This window comes from Rhipicephalus sanguineus, chromosome 6, assembly GCF_013339695.2.
Source record: "Rhipicephalus sanguineus isolate Rsan-2018 chromosome 6, BIME_Rsan_1.4, whole genome shotgun sequence".
NCBI lineage: Eukaryota > Metazoa > Arthropoda > Arachnida > Ixodida > Ixodidae > Rhipicephalus > Rhipicephalus sanguineus.
Window position 1 is genome coordinate 79,077,276 of NC_051181.1, and position 22,476 is coordinate 79,099,751.

The 22,476-nt window shown below is 46.0% G+C and overlaps 1 protein-coding gene across 1 annotated transcript in view; it reads left to right on the forward strand.

The window, feature by feature from the left end:
* Positions 1-22,110, forward strand: part of LOC119395930 (trafficking protein particle complex subunit 10) — a 91,013-nt gene extending 68,903 nt beyond the window's left edge. Inside the window, exons 17-23 of the mRNA XM_037662962.2 lie at positions 3,190-3,305; positions 4,316-4,653; positions 6,522-6,648; positions 9,660-9,818; positions 14,428-14,605; positions 18,864-19,013; positions 21,007-22,110. Of these exons, the coding sequence (XP_037518890.1) occupies positions 3,190-3,305; positions 4,316-4,653; positions 6,522-6,648; positions 9,660-9,818; positions 14,428-14,605; positions 18,864-19,013; positions 21,007-21,140 (1,202 nt within the window). The 3' untranslated portion in view covers positions 21,141-22,110. The remainder of the gene's footprint in view (positions 1-3,189; positions 3,306-4,315; positions 4,654-6,521; positions 6,649-9,659; positions 9,819-14,427; positions 14,606-18,863; positions 19,014-21,006) is intronic.
* Positions 22,111-22,476: the final 366 nt, after the last annotated feature.

Genomic DNA, 22,476 nt, shown 5'->3' on the forward strand with positions numbered 1-22,476 from the left:
TTTTGCTTGTATCTTTTGAAAGAAACTATGTAGATGGAAACATTATGCAACAAAATGATCGGCGGTGAATTGTGCGTTTAACATGGTCAAAAACCAAAAAATGGTATTTAAAAAAAAATTACCTTTTTCCACTCGGCCTCATACCTTAACAGTTACCTTTCACGTAGACCCCCACGCATGTCAGATTGATAGATTCGCCTATTGTCTGGGCATGCTCGGGTAAGTTTTTGTGCCTTTTTTTTTTCCACTGTTGTGCAGCTACACAGTTAGACAGCGTTTGTGGTGTCCTGAGTTCTTTCTCGTGTCTGTGTTTGCACGCCCTGTCTCTTATAATGACTTGTTTATCAGTTGCACGTGATGCATAAAACTGTATTTTATTTATGCGGTGGACACAGCTATTGTTGCAATTCAATGCGGTCAGGGTCAATATGTTAAGTTTTCAGACTATCTCGTATGTTTACGCGTGCCGTGAGCCGTTGCGCATAAGATATTTCACAAGCACATGTCCCACGATGTGTAATGAAGCTTGTGGTGGAGCACACAGAGCCTTTGTAGCACAGCTATTTATGCGATTGCGACAGGCAATGTTAAGCAATCTTACATTAGCAAGCTGCATGCATCAACGACTGCAATTTTGTGGGGTCATCACGTTGCCGCAACTCATTTTGAGTGCTTGCAATCTTTTCTTTCTCCAAAAGATGCCTAAAGCGATGTCTTGGTGCAAGCTTGCATCAAATTATGTAGCTTCACAGGTTTCAGCAATCATATGACTACGTCGATTCGTGCACTCTCTTGACTGTTTTGACTGAAGGGAACGCTGGAAAGTTGCCGCATTATGACGTAAACGCGTAAACACATGTGCCTTCATGCATGCTGCACTGAACTATCGACCAGTTGTTAGTATGCACATCACCCTGTGCGTGTCTTTTTCTTTTGTCATTTCGTCTAGTCCCTGGCAGCATGAATAAGCCATGAACTATCGATGTCGATGCAACCAGTGTGGTCGAAAAGTGAACATGGCAGTCGTGACGTGTCATTGACCACAAAGCATAGCCCTTGAGATTTGAGGGTGCTGTCGCTGAGGTGTGAATCTCTGGCAATAGGAATCAGAGGATGATGATGGTGGCTGGCAAGCCACGCCATCTGTCGCGTAGTGTGGAAAATGACCGCAAGAGCGGGCCTTGGTTGCGCGCAGTTTGAATTAACCATGACGGATCCAATTTGTGTGCGAATTAATGAGCTTTTTAATACATTAAGTTCTAAGGAGCTTGGCAGGACCGTGCCACTTAGTTCGAATTATCGGCAAATTCGAATGAATTAGGTGTGAATCAACGAGCTTTTAGTGCATCCCATTTCAATGAGGCCCAAGTGTAGCATAAAACTCGATCGATTATTAAGAATAATATTAATTAATTACGATCTATTTCATTATAGCCACATTTCACTGCTGCACTGTTGTGTCTGAGCCAGTCACCTTGTTTGTGCCTTGTCGTCCTATAGCGTGGCACATGTTTTAAGTGCGAAGCATTTCTTAGCGAACCTCTGGCACTTTGAGCGTTTCTATCTACGTATCTGTCTATCTATCTATCTATCTAGCCGCCTACGTCTGGGTGCTCTCATGATCTCCTCCTTAACTTGGTGTAGACCAAAATTTGCATGGGAGGGTTAGAGGATTTGACGAATATGACTGCCGGGTCATGACATGAATAACGTTAAAATCCTGTCGCGTACGTCGTCAAACCCTTTCCACCAGACACGTGTGGCACATACCCGTTTACCACGGGCCGCGGTGTATGGGTATGCGCCACAGGTGATTGACAGTTTATATCTACCCAGGAACGGCGAGAACAGATTGGTAACCTAAATGCTAGAGCGTTAAGGAAAACCAACATCGCAGTGTTGACTCAACGAATGGAAAGAATGAAAATTAGGATACCAGCAGGAATCGAACCCAAGCATTCTGCGTGGCAATCAGGTATTCTACCACTGAGCCACGCCAGGTCTATAAACTGGTTTGGAAAAACAGCCTACGCAGGTGTAATATCGGTGCAACGTCAATTGTGGTTGTGGTTCTGGCTATCTAATTTTACAAGAAAGCAATAAACACTACATGATACTCCTACGATGTGTACTTCTACGATACAGGCGTCATATCTGATTAACGTCTGTAGTTCCAGTGTTGGCACCGCTTTTATAGCAGTCTAATAAACATTATGTTTGTATTTCTATGATTCAGCAAGCTATATTGAAGCATTGCTCGACCCCGGTGGAATACATTAACGAAAGTTACATATGATATCCACATCACCGCACCGTAAGGTGCACTTCGTCCACCAGAATGACGCAGTGTCCTCTTCATTGCTTACGAGGCTGGGCGATGGCCTCATGCTGACCGAGGATGATGCCAGATTGATTGATAGCCGCTTTTTAGACTAGGCTACGTAGGCCACATACGCCCACGTAGTCTACGAATACGACGAACACCATCCACTGATGTTGGTCTACGTAGCACTATCCAGGCCTACCAGCCTCGACGGCCTATACCTCACCAACGCGAAGGGTGGCTTCAGGTTCCGACATGTCGCCGGCTCTGTCGACAGACAATTTGTCGACGAAATGACCGAGGCATCCACGAATTCCAACAGCTCTACTATACCACATATTTCACTACACATGGACCCCTCGTCACCACGATCACGACCGGATCCTATAACAAGTCATTACCAGCTGCTGGTGCTCACTGATCACGGTGATGATGCCCTTGTTCAAGAACTGTCAAGAACTTCTTGCACACATGCACACGGGTTCGTGAAACGTGCGTGCGTTCTCTGGACACGTATAAGCACTACATCAGCTTACCGCTTCTGGTTTTGGTAATACCCACATTGCCATTGGCAGCGTTACCCAACCATAAACAACTGGTGATATAACACATATGCGGCTTTTCAACATATATACATGTGTGCGTATAAAATTTATACAAATCTTTAGCATCATTTTGTAACGTGTCGCTAAGTAAAAAAAGTTACGCCACAGTCGCCTACCCACCGCATGCTTCGCATAACATCGACTCCCACGGTACGTGGGATCTGCCGAATTTTTGCCATAATTCCTCATTTTAAAGTCTGTACTTGTTAGCCTCTCTAACGAGTTTGGTACGGTTTGTGCTCCCCCCCCCCCCCTGTGCAGGTGAGCTTCTGGCAGGTGTGCGGCAGAGGCTAGAGGTGGTGCTGACTTGTGGCAGCATTCCACTCACTGCCGACCACCAGCTTCACCTGAAGGTCTCCAAAGGACTGCTTATCAGGGTATGCTGTCACTTATCACTACCTGGAGTGTCCCACATGCCAGCCAGAGTTGCTCGGTACCCATAAAGCAAAACTGCATTCAAAACAGCAATAACAGCAATCACTGCCCACTTTTTGTATAAGTTACACTAATTAGGCTGTCATAGCTTGAGAGCATTTTGTTTGATGTTTTTTTTCTCTTTCCCATGATCTTCTTTATTTCTGTGTATATTAGTATATTAGTGCACATTAGTCTGTAACATTTGGGGAGATTTTGATATCAAAACCTGCTCTTGTATCTAGCTTTCTTTTTAAATGTATATTATAACCACCCCTCTCTAAAATGCCTAATGGTTCCTGAGGGTATCATAACAAACAAATAAGTAAACAAGTAAATAAATAAATAAATAAATAAATAAATAATCATATCATGTAACACACAATGAACTCGGAGAAAGCAAAAGTGCTCAATAGAGCAAAATGAAATGAACATCCATGAAAAGTAGTTTGCATCAGTGAGGGTAATAAACTCGCATTCTTTGCATTACGTGTGTTGTTTTACCAGTTAGGCTAGTTACCACTACAGGCTATCCTCATGTCTGCTTTCTTGTGTATATGTGTATTTTTGTGAGTTATGGTGCCTTTGGCTGGTTGCTACCACACTTCAGTTGTAAAGAAACAAGGTTACCTTGTTTGTTGTAACTAGTTTGCCCAGCATTCTCACTGTCTTGTCATTTCTTCTTCTCTGCCCCCATCTTTCAAGTTTTTCTTCTCATGCTGGAAAATATCGGGTTCGAAATTCCAACTAGCCCAACTCTCTGCTTTAAATTGCTACATTCAATACGCTCGCTAAGACTCTGAACCCCACTTTGTTGCTATTGCTATCAGTGCTCCTCCTTTAATCTAAGCTGTGACTTTTTTGCATTGGATGCAACTTTGTATATAAGAAGGTTTGACTGTATAAGCGTTGCAAGTCTGCGAAGTGGAAGCAGTGTAGTATCTGCCGCACTCAAATGGTGAAATTTTCACAGCCCAGCCACAGACAGACGGACTCTAAATCTGAAGACGCAAACTCCGACTGTCCGCTGCCTCCATCGTCTCCATCGTCTTCCTTGTCTCCACCCTTCTGCGACGACTGCCGTGTGCCAGTCGGAGAGCCCGGTCTGACCGCATCGTCTACAGAAGGGCGTACCTTCTCGCTGGTGCTCCAAGCGCCACTGGCCCCCTCGACTTTACCTGCCACGCACCATGTGGCGCTAGCGGTGGAAGACTCCGACGGCACTGCCGTTCCGGGTTCGTCGCAGACAGTGGCGCTCCACTTTCTGGCACCCTTCGCCTGCAACCATCGGTTGCAGACTTGCGACCAGCGGTGAGCTCTCTACCTAATTTGTCAGTCTCTGATCTTAGCAGTGCATCTTACTACAGTAGAACCCCGCTGTTACGTTCCTCACTGCTGCGTTTTCCCGGCTGTTACGTCGTTTTCCGCCGGTCCCGGCATAGCTCCCATAGGATACAATGTATTGGGAACCCCGCTGTTACGTCGTAACTGTCGGCCCGTTCCCCTATGATACGTCGCGAAGTGCGCTCGGAGCCGACCGAGTGACTACCAAAGAGAGCCGCCATGGTGCATTTTCACGCAGCTTGGCCTCGTTTGACCGTAATATTAGCCGCATGAGAGGCGCAAGCAACAGAATCTTTCAATTGATGCAAACAAAAGCATGGCCTTCGAGATTCAAATTGCAAAGATGCCGTCTATGACGTAACTGCTCGCGAAAGCAAGGCCTTCGAGATTGGCATTTACTATTGACAAAAGCATAGCCTTTGAGATTTGTATTGCACAAACATGGCGTGTATGACGTAATTGCTTGCGAAAGCAAGGCCTTCGAGATTGGCATTCACTTCTGCCATCGCGTTGGCGTAGACTCATCATCATCGTTATTTGTCGGAGAGCGGGAGGAGTTCGAGCTGGTTGGAGCTCGCATGGTCGTGCGTGCGGTTCGCGGTCGGACTCGCCGCGCCGGTCGTGATTGCGTGTGCTGTTCTTTCATGCCTACAGCTGTTGGTGTTTAAAAAAATCACATACGTTGATTACATTTCTGTGGATGAGGCCGTCCTAAGCTCCGCGTTTCTATCCATCGACTAGATCGCGGCTGAGCGCGCCAATTTTCGTGCTGCTCGTAAGAATTGAAATAAAATTCTGTACCACTAAATATTTTGCCATTTTTCCTGTTTTTCGGCTGTTACGTTTCCCGTCTCTTACGTTTATTTCCTACGGTCCCTTCAAAAACGTATCAGCGGGGTTCTACTGTACTACTGTCTTCACTGCAATCAATCGATCGATCAATCAATCAATCAGTCAGTTTTATTACTACATAAAAGGTTAATTACAAGGCATAAATATGCAGACGAGGGTCCCAAAGTACGAGACTGCAACTCAGCACTGATCCCGCCTGCTTACTCACTGTGTATTGGAACTACTCCAGCTGAACCCTCATAATGCCTTGCCTCAGGAGTGGCACGCTGCTGCCACTTCAGACCATGCTACAATGAACGGGGCAGTGTAAAATGATGCCAAGAAATGGTTACACTTTTATTCTTGACTCCCGACAGGCTTCGATGTGCCTTCCTCATGCTTGGAAGCATCCCATAACTAGAGTTTCTAGTGTGCGTGCGGCACAATACAAGGGCAACAATAGCTGAGGGCTGTTGGTACACTTTCCAGGAGAGCCATAACAGGCATTGCATGACAAATAGTCCGTTATGTCAGAAGGCTTCCTGTTATTGATTATGCTCAGGGATTATGCTCCATGTATGTCATAAGCAACGTGCAATGTCACAAGGGTAAACTTAGCGCACAACTCAGAGTCCCTGAAATGGTTCCTTTCATTTATGTAAGTGGTTCGGCCACAGCTAGAGTAAATTATTTGCACCATAAATTGAGCAAGGCACATTGTATCAAGACAGAAACAGGTGACTAAAAGGTATACTCCTGATGATGCATGTAGTTGGCTCTCATTCATGATTGGCTGGTACTATCTAGAGCTTTTTCTGCACTGTGCAATTGAGCATAAAGTTTGAGAGCCCTTTGTGTATAAGCATCTGTTTAATAATACGTAAAATGCTTGCAGTAGCAAATGGGTTATAAATTGCAAGTAAATGCGGCATGCTATTGTACGTGTGGCACATCTCTTTGCCAAGCCCCTGATGGTGGTTGACAAGCATGTGTGTTTACTGCAGGAAGTACCTCCAAGTGAACCTGCAGGGCTTGACATCGCAACCTTTCACAGTGGGGAACGCCACCCTGCTGGCACTAGACAGCGAGCCTGTATACCTGAAACCCCTCCACACAAGCTCACAGCTGCTGGTCAGTGATGAGTTTAGTGACAGTATGTCTAAGATGAAGTTAAACTTCTTCCCGACAAACATGACTATACCAATCTATACGAACTTAGAAAAACTTACGGTATAAATCATCTAATAGGGGTGTGCGAATATTCGAAATTTCGAATATTTTTCGAATAGTGTTTGCTATTCGATTCGATTCGCACTGAAATTTTACTATTCGAACTATTCGAACTTCCCAAAGACAAATGCAGTCAACGTCTGGTTGAAAGTGACCCCTTCAGATTTTCAATATGCTTCACCTCATTACACTCTCGTATTGCGGCAAAGCTGCCTTTCAAGCTCCGTTACGGTCGAACTTAGCCAAGAGACAGTCCCTAGATTTTCAATATGCTTCACCTCATCACACCCCCGTATTGCGGCAAAGCTGCCTTTCAAGCTCCGTTACGGTCGAATTTAGGCAAAAGACGTCTGATTGGATGTGGTCCCTAGAGTTTCAATATGCTTCACCTCATCACACCCCCGTATTGCGGCAAAGCTGCCTTTCAAGCTCCGTTACGGTCGAACTTAGCCAAGAGACAGTCAACGTATGATTGGAAGTGGTCCCTAGATTTTCAATATGCTTCACCTCCTCACACCCCCGTATTACGGCAAAGCTGCCTTTCAAGGTCCGTTACGGTCGAACTTAGCTAAGACACAACGTCCGTTTGGAAGAGATCCCTAGATTTTCAACATGCTTCACCTCATCACACCCCCGTATTGCGGCAAAGCTGCCTTTCAAGCTCCGCTACGGTCGCAAATGTATCAACTCAAGAAAACGCTGGTTCCAATATGGAGATGAAAGATGTGACAGAGTTGGGGGCTCAATTAATGCTGTTTTGGACCTGAAATTTGGGCAGGAAGTCCGAAAAATCGGACGCCGAAGCTTTTTAGCATCCAAAATTTCAGATGTTCTTATATATCGACGTCTACGAGGCATATTTGGGACTCCGGACTTGAAGGGAGCACACCCTTGTCCGCCACATCAGTTGGGCTTCCACAGAAGTTGAAAGAGGAGGAGAGGCTGAGGAAATGGCATCTCTGCCTATCACGTGTAAAGTGTTGTCGGCAACACTTTGGTTGCACCAAATCATCTACATAAATACAATTCGGCCTCTACATTGCCTCATTCTTGATAAGAAAGACAACTATGAAATATGACCCCACCAGCGCTTCATCAACCTCGTGAAAAGAAACACTTTCATGTTGCGATCTCACAAGAACATACTTAGGGATTCTCTGCAACTCTTTCTGTAATTTCACTTCGAATTATTCGAAAAATGTTTGAGAAATATTCGAAAATTATTCGAAATTATTCGATTCGATTCGCACTCAATCTTTATTATTCGAATTCGCTTCGCACCCAAAATTTTGCTATTCGCACAGCTCTATCATCTAACAATGATTGTCACTGTCATTACGTGTAACATTGTCATTGATAAAGTGTCTTTCTTTAAAGAAATACTGAACAAAATTTTTGCCACCAAGATTTTCAGCTAAATTGAGAGATTGGGTACCGAAATCGAAAGACACAGCCTTAATTTCAGGCAGAAGCTAGAGGAAAATAATGAATTCAATGCGTTTTTCAGAAACTGCCGTGTCTAGCGGCCGCACCTTCAACTAGAGGAGGTGACGTTATGTGACGTTTCATGCACCGGGAACGGGCACGCCAACAATGCCAGCCGTCTTGCAGCCGGCAGCCAGTCGGCAGCGAACAATGCTCCCAGCTGGGGTAAAGCCCCTAAATGATGGGGCACGCCTCAGCGCTTTTGTGAAAGGGCGAGAGGGAGATGTAAAAGAGAGGAAGAGAAAGGGAAGAGGAGGACAGAAACATGTGCACCCTCCATGCGCCGCAGTGAACGTGACATCACGGCTCGCACTGGCGTGCAGCCGCCACGCACTGACAATCCACCAAAAATACAGCCAGCTGTTCAAAAATACGTGAAATAAACTCTGTTTATCGCAACGGTCGCGTCTTAAGAGTAGAATTTTGATGTCTTTGTCAGTTTTTCCAATTTTTCTTCAGTATCCCTTTAAGTAATTATCTGCATCTACATTCCATTGAATGGCTACTCAATAACACTCCGTCAGCGTAGCGAAAACACACCAAGAATCAGAATGTGTTGACTTGCATCAAGGAAATTCTTCAGAAAACCATCAGCGTTTTGCAAAATGTGCCACACATCTGAATGTACGTGCTTTCATGCAGGACATTCTTAGATGCGTTCTTCCCCATCTGATAAGGCCTGTGACGTAGTTGTTAAAGCATCAAGCATAAGTTACTAGATGCTGAGAATGTAAATATGTCAGAACATTTTTAACGTTTTAATTTGTTTATCCAGTAGAATAAATAATGTGCTGTGGTGACATTACTCACATGTGTATGTGTGACATCACTCATACATGAGTTCGTGTGCATGGGATGTCACTTGTTAGGTACCCTCTCATTCTACAGAAATGGTGATGGCTGGAAGTTGGCTAAGAAAGTGCTATACGCATCTTAAATTTTTCTCACCACTATAGCTGTGCAACAGATTTACATTTGCAATGATTATTTAATATAACAAAGCTATTTGCAAAATTGTCAGGTGTGATATTTTTATAATGAGAGTTGATTGTATGCAGTGTTGATGTTATAGTTTTGCACACTGCCTTTTGTGCACACCACTACGAATGCATCACAAGCTTCACAAGCATTACAGCAAGGCGAACGTTTTCTTAGAGTAAATTATGTATTGGTGCTGATCACGATGCCACAGCAATCTTTTGCCATTCATAGCACTGCAGGTCTCCAAATTTGGAATCAGTCTTTTAACACTCTTAGCACAGCATATTTCCCCACATGCTTAGAGTCTTGGGGTTCAGAAAAATTTACGTGCCAGCAAGGGCTGCTCACCTCGCTGTCAGAACACAGAAGTGGCTGTGTGAATTGCTATGCCTAGGTTTTTTATTTATGGTGTAATAAGGGAAAGCACGCTGTCTGTTTTTATGCAGAGGGTGAGTCCCGAGCAGACGGCGTGCTTCCTCTGGGAGCTGCTCAACGCTGAGGGCCAGCCACTGCGCCTCTCCTTCTCAGTGCTCTACGTGCACGGCACGGGCGAGGATCGTGTCGAAAACAGCTTCAGCCACACCTTCCGCATCGAGGATTACCAGGTGGGTGGGTGCTTGCATGCATGCCTGAATGTGGACTTCTATGTTTATGCTATCACTACACATTGGGCTAACCTTCTTTATATTTTTTCGCTCTTTATACCTATGTTAACTATTTTGTCCAGTTTTTTCTCTGAGGCTTTCTTTAGCTAGGCTATAATCATAAGCAAGGTGTAGACCGGAAGGAAGTTAGGTACAGACCAGAAGTGAAAACTAAAAGGGAACGTAAGAGACCAAAAGTGTACACTAGACCAGAAACACATACCGATAAGTCACATGTCCACCTTAACCCTTTCAGGGTCAATGACGTACATGTACGTCCTCCGCGAACACCTTCAAAATGGTCAATCACATACATTGTATGTTTAAAAAACCCGTCATTTTCGATCACTTCTCTCGCTTGGCATGTGCTGCCATGTTGCGGGAGTACATGGAATTTTTTGCGAAGCATCTTATGGCGGAGTTCAATCCGGTGGTGGTGTGTGGCGTGACCACCCTTACTCTGCATGTGCAAACCCTCTCCACACACCTCCTCTCCACTCCCCCTCTCCACTCCTCTCGCGTGCCTCATTCTCTCCTGCGATGAGTAGGCAGCAGCGACGCTTCCGGCATCTTGACGTGGCACGAGCGGCCGATGGCCGCCTCTGCTTCTGTGGCTGTAGACGTGGGGCACTCGTGCTCTCCTTCCCTTGCTGAAGAATCCCACGACGACACCAATGGCGTGGACTGCAGAGAGGCAGACGCACATCATCTCGCGACTTTGCAGGAGTCGAATGCCTCAAATGCTGGCAGTTCCACGCAGCAGGAGCTGGATGGAGACTGGAAGACGGTGCTGATTCTACGCCAGAGGAAGGCACAGGCTCGAGAACGCAAGGAAAAAAAATTACACCATCTCCCGCTCAAGCGAACCATCTCCCCGCTGCTTCGCATCCACACATGGTTCCCTTTAGCGGGAGATGGTGTAATTTTTCTTGCGCCTATGTATCTCCGTTTTTTTGTTGTTGTTTTTTTTTGCTTGACTACAGTGGTGTGCCGGCTATCGCTTGAGCATCCTGTGGCACGCGTGTGTGCAGCGGCTAGTGTTGGTTTTATCAGTCAGGTGGTTCCAACTTCTTGCGCCTGCAAAACTGATGGCTGTTTGGTTTAGAATCTCTCAAAGGGTGACCGCTTTCTTACTCTCTCGTTTATTGCTCCCTGGGACACAATTACGCCCGTTTCCGTGCTGGCGCTGACTGACACAAAGGATGCTGCTGTGATTGCGTTTCCTGTTTTGGGGACCCACAAAAACTGGTTCCGTCTCGTTGGCAATAAGGCAAAGGATCGTTATAGGTTTCTCACTTGTTTTTGCTTTCTGGACACGCACACAACCATTCAGCTTTCTTCAGTGTGCTCATCCGCGCAGTTAGCTTGTGCGATGGAAGTGCGCGCAGGTTGCTTTGCTGCGAATGAGTCGAGCGGCGATTCCACCGAATCGCCTCTTCAACTGTCGAATTAGAATTTGATTCATTGGATGCCAGCCCGTCATATGAGGAGATACTTACGAGTTAAGACTCGGATGTTGATGAACGAGCGACATCTCTAAAGCGTGCACGGCGAGTTGGTGCTGACTGGATCAGAGGTGACTCTCCTCCCTCCGTGTATCAATTTGACGCCACTTCGTGCACTTTTTATTTTTGTACGTCTGTGAGCTACGTTTATTGCAATGCATCATTTTTTAACAGTCGTATACACCAATTTCACAAGGGGGCTACCATTTTTAAAGCACTTCCCCGCCGCAGCGCCGTCTAGCATCTGCGATGTTTCGCCGCCCTTCCGGTGTGTGGGGTTCCGCGGCGGTGTATGCAGTCATACGTTCAGTTCACAAGGCATAGGCATGTGCACAGGGGGGGCAGGGGGGGCGGCCGCCCCCCCTAATCATCTAAGAGGGGGGGCGCAAAATCCGACCCGTACATTGACCCTTCTAGTCGCCTAAGAGGGGGGGGGGGGCAAAATCTTCGCCATACATTGACTTAGTAGGGGGGGGCGCTGCGATGAACCTTTGCCCCCCCTAATGGGGAACCCTGCGCATGCCTATGTCACAAGGTATTGCTGTTCTTCGCGGTGCACGGGCAAAACACAGCAACGCTTCGCGAGTGTAAAGGCGCCAGTAAGTAATCGCTAAGCTGTCAGCTTCAAAATGGCTGAAAACAGCAAACAGCGGCGGCCCACGAGACGCTCCTGCATTAGCGCCGATGATGAGTAGAATGCCAGTGCAGTTCTTAAGCAGCACGCGTAAATTGGTAAATTGCTTTGTATGTTTTGTTATAGCTGGCCTTGGTGGGGTTCTTGGATTATGCACTACAAAATAGCGTTAACCATTAGGACAACTCTCGAAATTTGAAGACTGGGGTACCTACAACGTCCGCTACATTTGGCCCCAACTAACACAAGACTCCTGACCTATCAAACCCTAGTTCGTCCAATACTCGAATACGGCTCTGTCATATGGAATCCTCACAAAATATCCGACATAAAAAAAAATTGAATCTGTCCAGAAGAAAGCAGTTCACTTCATATATCGTCGCTACGATAGGTATTTTTCACCTAGTTCTCATCTTCATTGCCTTCAGCCCTCTTTTCGTCGTCACGTCGAATCTTTATAAAGCTTTTTTAGACTCTCATTCACTGTCCGCGATTTCCTTTACTGAGCGACTACATCACACCCGCCAAACCAACTTACACCTGACATCATCGTGAGTTGAACATGACTCCTTTTAATCACCGAACAAACTCGTGTAAATACAGCTTTTTTGTCCGCACTATTGAAATATGGAATGCGCTGCCCGGCCATGTGAAATCTTTATCACGTGATAAATTCATTCTGTACATTAATAACCACTGATCTTCATGCTCTGTACATTTTGCGTTGTATTGTTGTATTGCAATCTTTCTTGTATTCTGTACCCACTCCTGGGATAGCCTATCAAGGCTGCAGTATGTTAAAATAAAATAAATAAACAATGTAATCGGTGAAACGTAAATGGAGACTCGCGAACACAAAGCATTTTCGAGCTGCACGCTAGGTGTGCGCATTAGTGTTTAAGGTGACTCTCGGGTTTCGTTGCCGTGTCAACGTAACTCTAATTCCTAACAGACCATTTGGTTCCGCTTGGCACATTGCAATACAAAGTTCATGGAACGAACAGAGCACAAACACCGATGCCTGTGTTGATTCGTGTCGTCGTCGTAGTTAAAAGCTTGTAGCCTCTGATCGTTGCTCAGGATAAGAAACGGATGTATGGCGAGTGAGTTAAAAATTCGGCTTTGAAACAACACGATGACAAAATGAAAACAAGCCTGTTGCACATCTGGAAGCACGGCATGGCGTAAGTTCGCTTCGGCGTGACCAGAGGCCACTAGCCGAAAGGGCTCCTATTTTTGGTAACATTATTGTCAGTTTTGGCAAGCATTTGAGAAGCATTACGACGAGCGCACGTGTTTAGGTAACGACCTGGCTTTAATGAATGTGGGTCGATTATTCACGACGCCCCGGTTGCCGTGCGAAAAAAAAAGGGGGGGGGGGTAGCGGTTGTCATAACACTACCCCGGTTATCGTCACAAAATTGACAAGTCGAGAAAGAACGTACTCTCAACAGAACGTTAGAGGTGCGTGCCTGCGCCAAAGAAAAGTTATGTCACGCGGGCCTTTCTGTCATGTCGATTGGAAAGTGCTAATTTGATAATCTCGAAATTGCACGCACTATATCAGATGGAACATTTTCTAGGCACAGGCACTGTAAATCATGTGCTGTAGTATAGAAATCACAGATGATGTTATGAGAGAACAATTCTTGGCCAAACATCTTGTGTATTAATCGACCTAAGAGAAGCGAAGTAGTTTAAAAGCATGTTGCGGTTTGCATGCCTCAGCTGTCAGTCTATTACGATTCCGATAACTGTTGTAGCATCCAAACACAGCGCAGTGGTAGCCTGTTGACCTGTTATCGTCCGACATTTCGATTTTCGGCAGCACAATTGCTTTAGTGCGTCGAAAAATGGAAACACACTGTCCTCTCGTGCCACGCAAAGCCAAACGCGGGAATCCGCACACACCAACGGCAGTGGCCGTGCGGCCGGACACGCGGTGGAGAGGGAGAAAGCGGTGAAATGCACCGGTTCGAGGCTATGCTCCTCCTCTTCGTGAAAACGGTCTATATGCTTTTCTTAGAATTTATCACGCTGTTACTCATGAATAAACGATGTGTGTGTAATAACGCAACCGATTTTTTTTGTTTGTCTCTTTATGGTCACCCTTAAAAAATGACAATTTTTTTCCGAAATAGATTCGTCTGAACAATTTAAATCAGCAATAAGAAAAATCGACCCTGGGGGGGGGGGGGTTGCATTTGGCTAAAAAATTCGACCCTCGAAGGGTTAACCTAGGTATAACCTAAGTATAATCACGTTGGCGCTGCTGCATTTCTTTCATTTTTAAGTGTCACCTAGGCATTCGGTTACGCAGCAGCAGCAGCAACCACAGTCAGCAAAACCCAGAGAGGTTCACGAAGATAGCTTCACTTCAATAACTGTTTTATGTTTCCTGCCACTTTTCCTTTATCCTCTTTCTCTTTAGACGCTATACACAGTGCGTGTGCGAGTGGAGCCGCAGTCTGGAGCTGAGTTCTGCCGGGCGGACTGCGCATGTAGCCTGCACGTGCACATCAGTCAGCTGCAGACAACAGCGCCATCTGCACTCATGTACGAGCTTGTTCCAGACGCGACCGCCTGGGCCGTGCTTGGACGCACTGCCGGTGGGTACACGTGTTCCTTTATGGCAGTATGGGCTTCGGAGATTTGATGCGGGTGAGCGTTTGTTGCTACTGCCTTTGCCACCTTTGCTGCTGCAGGATCACATTCGAGGCACAAAACGGAAGACCTCCGTAAGTACTTGCAAACGTGGCTCTTTCTTAACACGGTCAAACCTGGACATATACAGGGTGTTTCAAGAAATGTGTGCAACCTTCTCAAAAAATCAGGAAAATGCGATACTTGCTCGGGGCTTTCAGAACTGCTTTTTCTGTAGCGGCAGGAATCTTAAGGTAGTTAAGGACATCATTTAGGACAGTAATTAAAAAAGTTACATTAATTAACTTTTTAATTAGTGGAGTTAGGTGATTGTGTCAAATGAGAGAATTGAAGTTCTTCATGCGAGGAACCCATCCGAGCTTCGAGATTTCGAAAAAGCGTCCTCTAGTAATTCTTGTTTCGTAATGAAATTCAGCGAAATGCAACGGCTTTCACCAGCAAAAGCCATCAAATTCGGTTGAATTTCATTACATCGTAATTATTACTAGAGGCCGCTTTTTCGAAATCGCATTGTTGGGATGGGTTTCTGGCACGAAGAACTTCAATTCCCCAATTTCACACAGTCACTTAACTCCACTAGTTAAAACGTTAATTAATTTACCTTCCTAAATTACTGCCTCCTCTAACCATCTTAAGATGCCTAGCGCTACAGAAAAAGCTATTCACTTATTTTGGACGTCTCAGAAGAATATGGCAGTTGCGTTCTTCCATGTTTCTGTTTAGGTTTCGCCGTTGAATTTGTTTGAATTTCATTACTTCGTAATTATTACTAGATGCCACTTTTTCGAAATCTCAAAGTTTAGTTGGGTTCTTCGCATGAAGAACTTCAATTCTCTCATTTGACACAATCACCTAACTCCACTAATTAAAAAGTTAATTACTTTAACTTTTTTAATTACAGTCCCAAATAATTTCTTTACCCATCTTGAAATCCCTGCCACTACAGAAAAACCAATTCTGAAGGCAGCAATCAAATATCATATTTTCCTGATTTTTTGAGAAGGTTGGACACATTTCTTCAAACACCCTGTAGAACTATTGTGCATATTGAACAGTCGTAACATCCCTGTGGAACTCTAATGCAATATTATGGCACTGTACTATGCATACATTGGAAAAATTGGAGGACACTTGAGCTTCGCTTTCAAGAGGAGATTGCGATAGCGTAATCGGACCGTGTTCATATCGCCTTCCCAATCGCTAGCCTGGCTTTGCTTCTCGGTGGCAACCTAAACCGTGCTGGAAGGAAAGCCATAGTGCGGACACCCTCCAGCTCCAATATCCATGCATGCAGCGCGACAAAACATGGCCACACGACGAGGCGATGTTGTTTGAAAGCGCACCTTTGGGTCCTTTGGGCCCTTTGCGCCATCTCGCGAGTGATAGTCAAGCCGCTGAAGAACCTCTGAGATGTGCGTACCACCAGCACTGTAGGGTGTACAGTCGCCTACTGTTTATTCGGGTGCTGAAAATTCGGACATGCTCATTTATTCAGACACCTTCGCGGCACCGCCACTCTTCCCTTGAAGTAATGTAAACACATGACCAAATTCAGACGCCCCACAGTGCGCCGTTAGATATTTTGGACTCCAGCTGGGCTGATCGAGTGCAATGTCGAACGCTATGACAAGCTGTCAGCGATGTTTACGATATTTTTGCTAGGTTGCCAGCACTGAAAGGTTGCACTGGCTATGGCTGGAGGTCATGCCAGTGTCAAATCCACGAAGAAATTACAATTGCCGATCTCGAAGGTTATGTTTGTTGGCTACACGTATGGTCGCTTTTCGGCTTTAGCCAGCTGAGTATCCATTGAATGGCTACCACAGCCAAACCACAGGTGCCGCAGACCAAGCCAAGCCACGCTCGGAGTAAGCTCAGTGTGACGTTTGAGAATGACACGAACAAACAAAACTATGTCACGAACGTCAAAACCACGTCACAAACTAGCCCGACATCGTTCCCTTTTGGTGTTTGAGGGTTTTCGTTGTCAGTTGTTTCTGCGGCTAGGCCTGATGTGTGTCTTGCGCTTTGTGTCTGGGTCTCTTGTTTGTTGCTTGGCATGCAAGGCCTGATCTGTTGAAATGGCTCTGATACCACCCGTTCCATCTACGCTATCAATACCAATGAAGAAACGTGGCAACTACAAGACACTGACGATGGCAAAAAAAGCAGCAATTATTTGCCAGGTGGAAAGCGGTCGACTTCAATCCCATGTTGCTTGGGAGTTTTTGTCGAGTTACACGATGAGGAGGTCGTCTGTCAGGTTCTCGAACCAGCGCAGGTGGACAGTTACTCCGATGACTCACTGCCCACACCACAGTTATCAAATGCAGATTTAGAGCAGGCTTACAACTTTCAGCAATAGCCAGACACTGGCTGAAATACAGGCCGATTTGGTCGTGTGTGAGCATGCTTGTGTGCAGACGTGCACTGGCAAGTTTTTCCGGCCACTGGGCCAATAAAGGTGCTTTTTTTCTGGTGGATCCTTTTTTTCAGACTATCGATTATTCGGACTTTTCAGCAGTTCCCGCCGAGTCCGAATAAATGGTCGGTGACTGTGGATAAATAGCTCGCCGTCAGTATGCTAATGGATGTATGCATGGTGGCCGAGTCACTAAACGCGTCGCACCACGGAGCAAGGGGTCGCAGGTTCAAATCCCCAGTCCCACTCGAACCGAACATTTTTCATTATTTCTTTATTTGCATCTACCTCGAATTTTTGCTCACGGACAACGCTAATTTTTCGCTCACAACCAAAGGCGCTGACCCCGACACTGGAATTTATGCAGAACGAGCTCTTAATTGCTGTTGCATTAAAAGTTTCACTTCACTTTCAGCATATAAAATGCTATTTTGTGCTGCAACCCTGCAAGAAGGCTTCTAACAGCAGGTACCATAATCGGGTATAATTTCATTTGAAATATACCAAAGAAATGGCACTCTTTCTGTGGTTGGTTGTCAGAGAAGACACTGATTCTGAAGGAAATTACATGCCAGCGGAGTAAAGCAAAAAAGAAAAAGATGCATTTCTCAGAATGTGAATGGCTCATGCAGCAAAGATCTGCGTGACATATTTGCTCTAATAAACTTCGCCTCAGCACAGTCGCGTTGTGCAGGAAAGCATTCTGATAGCAGCATCAACTCGCTGCTGTGCAGTGAAGTGTGCTACTTGGGGCTTATATCTGGTGCTGAATAAAGAATGTATCAAGCTGTCTTCTGGTCTCCTCCACATTTGATATATTCAGGTTTGGCTTACAAGGCATTGCTGTAGTGTCTTAGTGCATTCACTGGGCTTTGAATCGTGAAAATGGTCTGTGGTTTTTCCTTCTGGTTAAGGTGCTCACCTGAAATTTAAGATGAATTTGAAATGCTGTGCCTCTTTACCATGTGTACATACATATATATGACACTGTAGTTCAGCCTCAGCCCTATGGAGGCATGCTAGTTTAATGATTGCAAAGCTGTATGTTATGTTTTCGTTGCCATATGTACCTGCTACCTGTACTATCTGCTACCTGTGCTACCTGAACAGCGAAGCTGTTCTTAGTCGAGGCTTCCGCGTTTGATGGCATAGTGCTGATCACGTGGCATTGCAGTGTGGCGAGAGTGAGGCTCTGTAGGAAGGGGAGGGCTGTGCCATGCCGAGAGTGGCGAGGATGAAGGTTGACTGGTGAATTGATGAGAGGCGCACCAGGAAAGGGGAGAGTGAGGCCTTGCGGAAAGAGAGAACAAATGAGAGGCACGTTCAAGAGGGGTGAGAGTGAGGCTTAATGGAGGAATCAAGCCGTTTTGCAGGAAATTGGTCAGCGAGTGTCTCATTGAAGTATAGAGGAGGGCGTTGGTTATTTGCGAGTTTGCTCTTTCATAATGGCCAAGACTTCTTTCGACGTGAGCATCAGCGAAAGCTGACGCGAGAACAGGCATGTCGTCGCCGAGTCAACCGCTATGTTCATGCAAGAGAGGCTGAAGCTAAGCGTCACCGAAGGGAAAACTTCAAAAACGTAAAAGTACGATAGTCTGACGGAGGAGGAGCATCACCTTTGCTTTTTTGACAGTGCTTGCGAAGTGGAGCTGGCTGTATTTTTTTTCTTTTTCGGTAGAACTTTCGCCACTGTAATGCCTGAAGGTGCTGTGGGCGGTGTGATAAATGAATAAACAAATAAAGTAATAAATGGTCTTGCATTCTTGCACATACATGTACAGGGGTGCTGCAGCTGAGTCCTGAGCAGCGTGAGCAGACTGTCATGTTAGAAGTGAAGCCACTGCAGGTCGGGTTCCTGCCTGTACCCACAGTGAGGCTGTCACGATACATCCCGTCCTCCTCGTCCGGCGGAACACCTTCCAAGAGCCTCGGTAAGTTGAGCAAGCAGTGAAGCCACAATAGTTAGCTTTTGAAATAATTTTATGATATGTCCATACAGCTTGTTGCTGTACCTTGTTGGTACGGTTACCTTAGGTTTAGCTTAAAGGGGTCATGAAGCACCCCTTGGGCTGATTGAAAAAACACATCCTGCGGAAAGCTGACACGGCTATGAACTGCTCTGCCAAATATTACAGTCGTGCGCGCCGCGTAATGGCCACAAGCGGAGCGCAAAGTTGCCGTTTCCCCAGGCACCCTCTTTTCAAACAGAGGCCGGTTCTCACTCTCGTCGGTGGGCGGGGCGTCTGTCCGCTGTACGTCGCAAGAGACATAGCATGCTTATTGGCCGATAGCCGACGTAAATCGAGAGCGGCGTTCGGATCAGATGCGCTTCTTGCCACGGGGTGCCGCCACTTGCCGGCGCCGCACTCCTCAGTACACGGTAGCCGCACTCACGCAAGCGAATCACAGCGGGAGAGCGATCGCGTTTCATGACGCGCGCTGGCGTAACTTCTTTCCCCCATGCCATCCCTCCCTGTCTAGCTTCCAGTGCGCTCGCCGGCACGAGAAAAGAGAGAAAGCGCTGGGAGCGTGCGCCAAACCCCCGTAACTCCGCTGATTCTTGACGGATTCGAGAAATTTTTGCGGCAATCGATTCAGGAGGCAGTACACTCCGATACTGAGGCCATTAGATCATTACTTGGAAAAGTGGTTCATGACCCCTTTAAGAACAAGCAGAGGAATAAGCTTTGTTGTTAATCACAGCGCTGTGGTTCTGCTGTTATGGCCTGCTATGTGCTTTTTCCTTCTTTTTTATTTTGCTAATCTGTACATTGTAAGTATTGCTATTCCCCATTCTATGCACATCTTTCTTGTCATCCACTATTCACAGCTGAGCAGTGCTGGTGGTAAAGTAGGCAGGCCACTGTTTAGACAACTGAGGCAGCGTGAACATTAGTAGCATTGAAACAGAACCATTATGTAGTAGCGCCTTGGGCCTCTGTTTTGTAATGTTCCAAAGTACAGAGTATAACATGGTGCACACCCAGGGACACTAAAAGCAACGTATAATGTGAGTGCTCGTGTCATTCCTTTACTTCATTGTACTGATGTTTGCGCTGTGTTTAATCTTTATCACAAACCACATTCTACTAGCCCAATTTTATTACATAATTTTAGTGATGCTTTTGAACAGCGAAGCTGTTTTAAGTTTTCGTAAGTTGACCAGGAAACTAGGCTGCACCTAGCTCATGCAACGCAATAACTAGGCCGATGCGTGCTTTCTTCTTTCTCTTAGGATTGACTATACATAACGACTGTTTGCTCTTGGCAACATGCATTGGAGAAATGGGGATAGTTATAGCACATTTTTCTGTGTCGCCTAGTAATTTGGCGGATAAGAATGCCTGTGGCCAGCACACACATTGAGATGGACACGATGGATTGGCAATATAGGCATTTCTTCAATGCATGTGCCTTCTGAACAAAACAAAAGAGAAGCACAGAACAAGTAAATGGAAGCGAAAGGAGAGAAAGAAATAGACAGGAACAGAGAGAGAGAGAGAGAGAGAGATAACCTTTCCTAATTAAGACTATGCTAATTAAGACCTTGCTAATTAAAATCGTGATAGTAATCTAGGTCGACCAGAAGCTCCGCAGTTATTCCAGCCTTGCACCACTAGTGCAAGCTGCCCTAATTTTTTTCTGCGGTAATGCCTTTTATTTTCGCACTTTTCACTCCTTGTCGGTGGTCATAGCAATGGTCTGCTCATGTTACAGTGGAATCAGTTGGCCTTCAGGGGTGGATGATGAGGATGTAATAGATTTGAGCAGAAGGCATTGCTGCAAAATAGCAACCCTGGTGCACCTGATTGATTTTGCGTGATTAGTACACCCATCATTTTGCTGTAATGCTGTCAACTTCAAATTTGGTTTAAAGCAACAGCACGTAAGGCTGCTCTTCCACGCATTGTCCCTCTTGCACAGGATCCGAAGGCAGCAGTGCGCAGGGTACCGCCAAGCTGGAGCCATTCCTGCCCGGCCAGGTGTACAATTGGAGCCGAGCCACACAAGTGCACGTGCTGGCGCCTTCGACTACCAGCTGCGAGCCACCCGGCTGACGAGATGCAGTGCCGCGCGTTCGTTAGAAAGGCCTCGCGAGAGTGGAACAATAGTGCCCACCACCAACCTCAACACTGGCCTCGCCTGTATTATTTGCTGGACCCTACCCCTTCCTCCCTTCTAGGCCACTGTACAAAGAGAGAAAGAGAGGAGGAAAAAAGAAAAAAGGACTGGCTGCTGTCCTCTTAGGGGATTGACAGGGACGTTTTCTCCGCCCGTTTGTCGTCGTACTAGTATCTATTGATTGCCCCGTCGTAATTTTGCTTTTCCAGGGCCAGTCTTGGCTCCTATTGTCCAGCCTGCTCTGCACCAAGCTGCAATGACAGGCTGATATGCGTGGGACACCGACAAATGAAAGAGAAGGACGCTCGAAAAACATTGCAGTGTTTTGCACGCACTCCTTGTAAATGCTGTGCTTGTTTAGACCACTTCTGTTATAAATACCCCCCCCCCCCCCACCCTCCTCCAGTCCCTAGAGAGTAGACATCCTATGCAACAAAATTAGGCAGAGCCCCCTATTTTCCTCTTGCTGTAACATATAAGTGACATTCCCAATTCCTTCCTTTGTGTTTTGTGAGTTGTTCCCAACCGTCTTTCCCATGGCCTACTTTGTATGTATTAATTAGGGCATGCCGTCCTTTGTTTTTCCTCCAAGCTCAGTCAGGCTCTGCTTTAGATTGTTGTACAAAGTCGAAGACAAAGTCATTGCTGTCTTTTTTTTTTCTTTAGGAAACGTGTTACGCCGTTGTGACGACTACGGCAGAAAACTCCTAGCCTCCTGTATTAAGGCCTCCTCTCGTCTCCGTCCGAAGAGGCCTCCAGGGTTGTATATGTTTGCCAAGCAAAGCGGCTCATCGCGGGTGCTTTGTGTTTTGTTTTGCGCACGTCGGGGTTGTTGCGCAGTGCTGCTCAGAAGCGTGTGTATTGCTTTAGGAAACAAAAGAAGAATAAATAGGTGACATTGTGATTTCTTGCCGTTGTGCTATATTTCTTCGGGGCTTCATCTCACCAGACAAATAGATGCCAGCTTCTTGTTCTGTGCCCAGACTGACATGTTCCTGCTATTTTGAACATCAACATAGTTGGCAGCCATACACAACAAGCCAGCAAAATGGCAAGTGCTGCATTGTTCCGAGACAAAGAAACAGACAAAGACGTTTGAAAATGTGTGGCGTCATGTGCTCTGATTCTATGATGCGAACTACACTGACAAGCAGTATCGATTGCTTTTGTGACGAGTTTTGCTGTCTGGTGTACTGAGCCATAAGCAAAATGCCAGCAGCAATTGTGCACTTCTGCTTGTATGCATGACATACGCAGGAAAAAAAAAAGTGT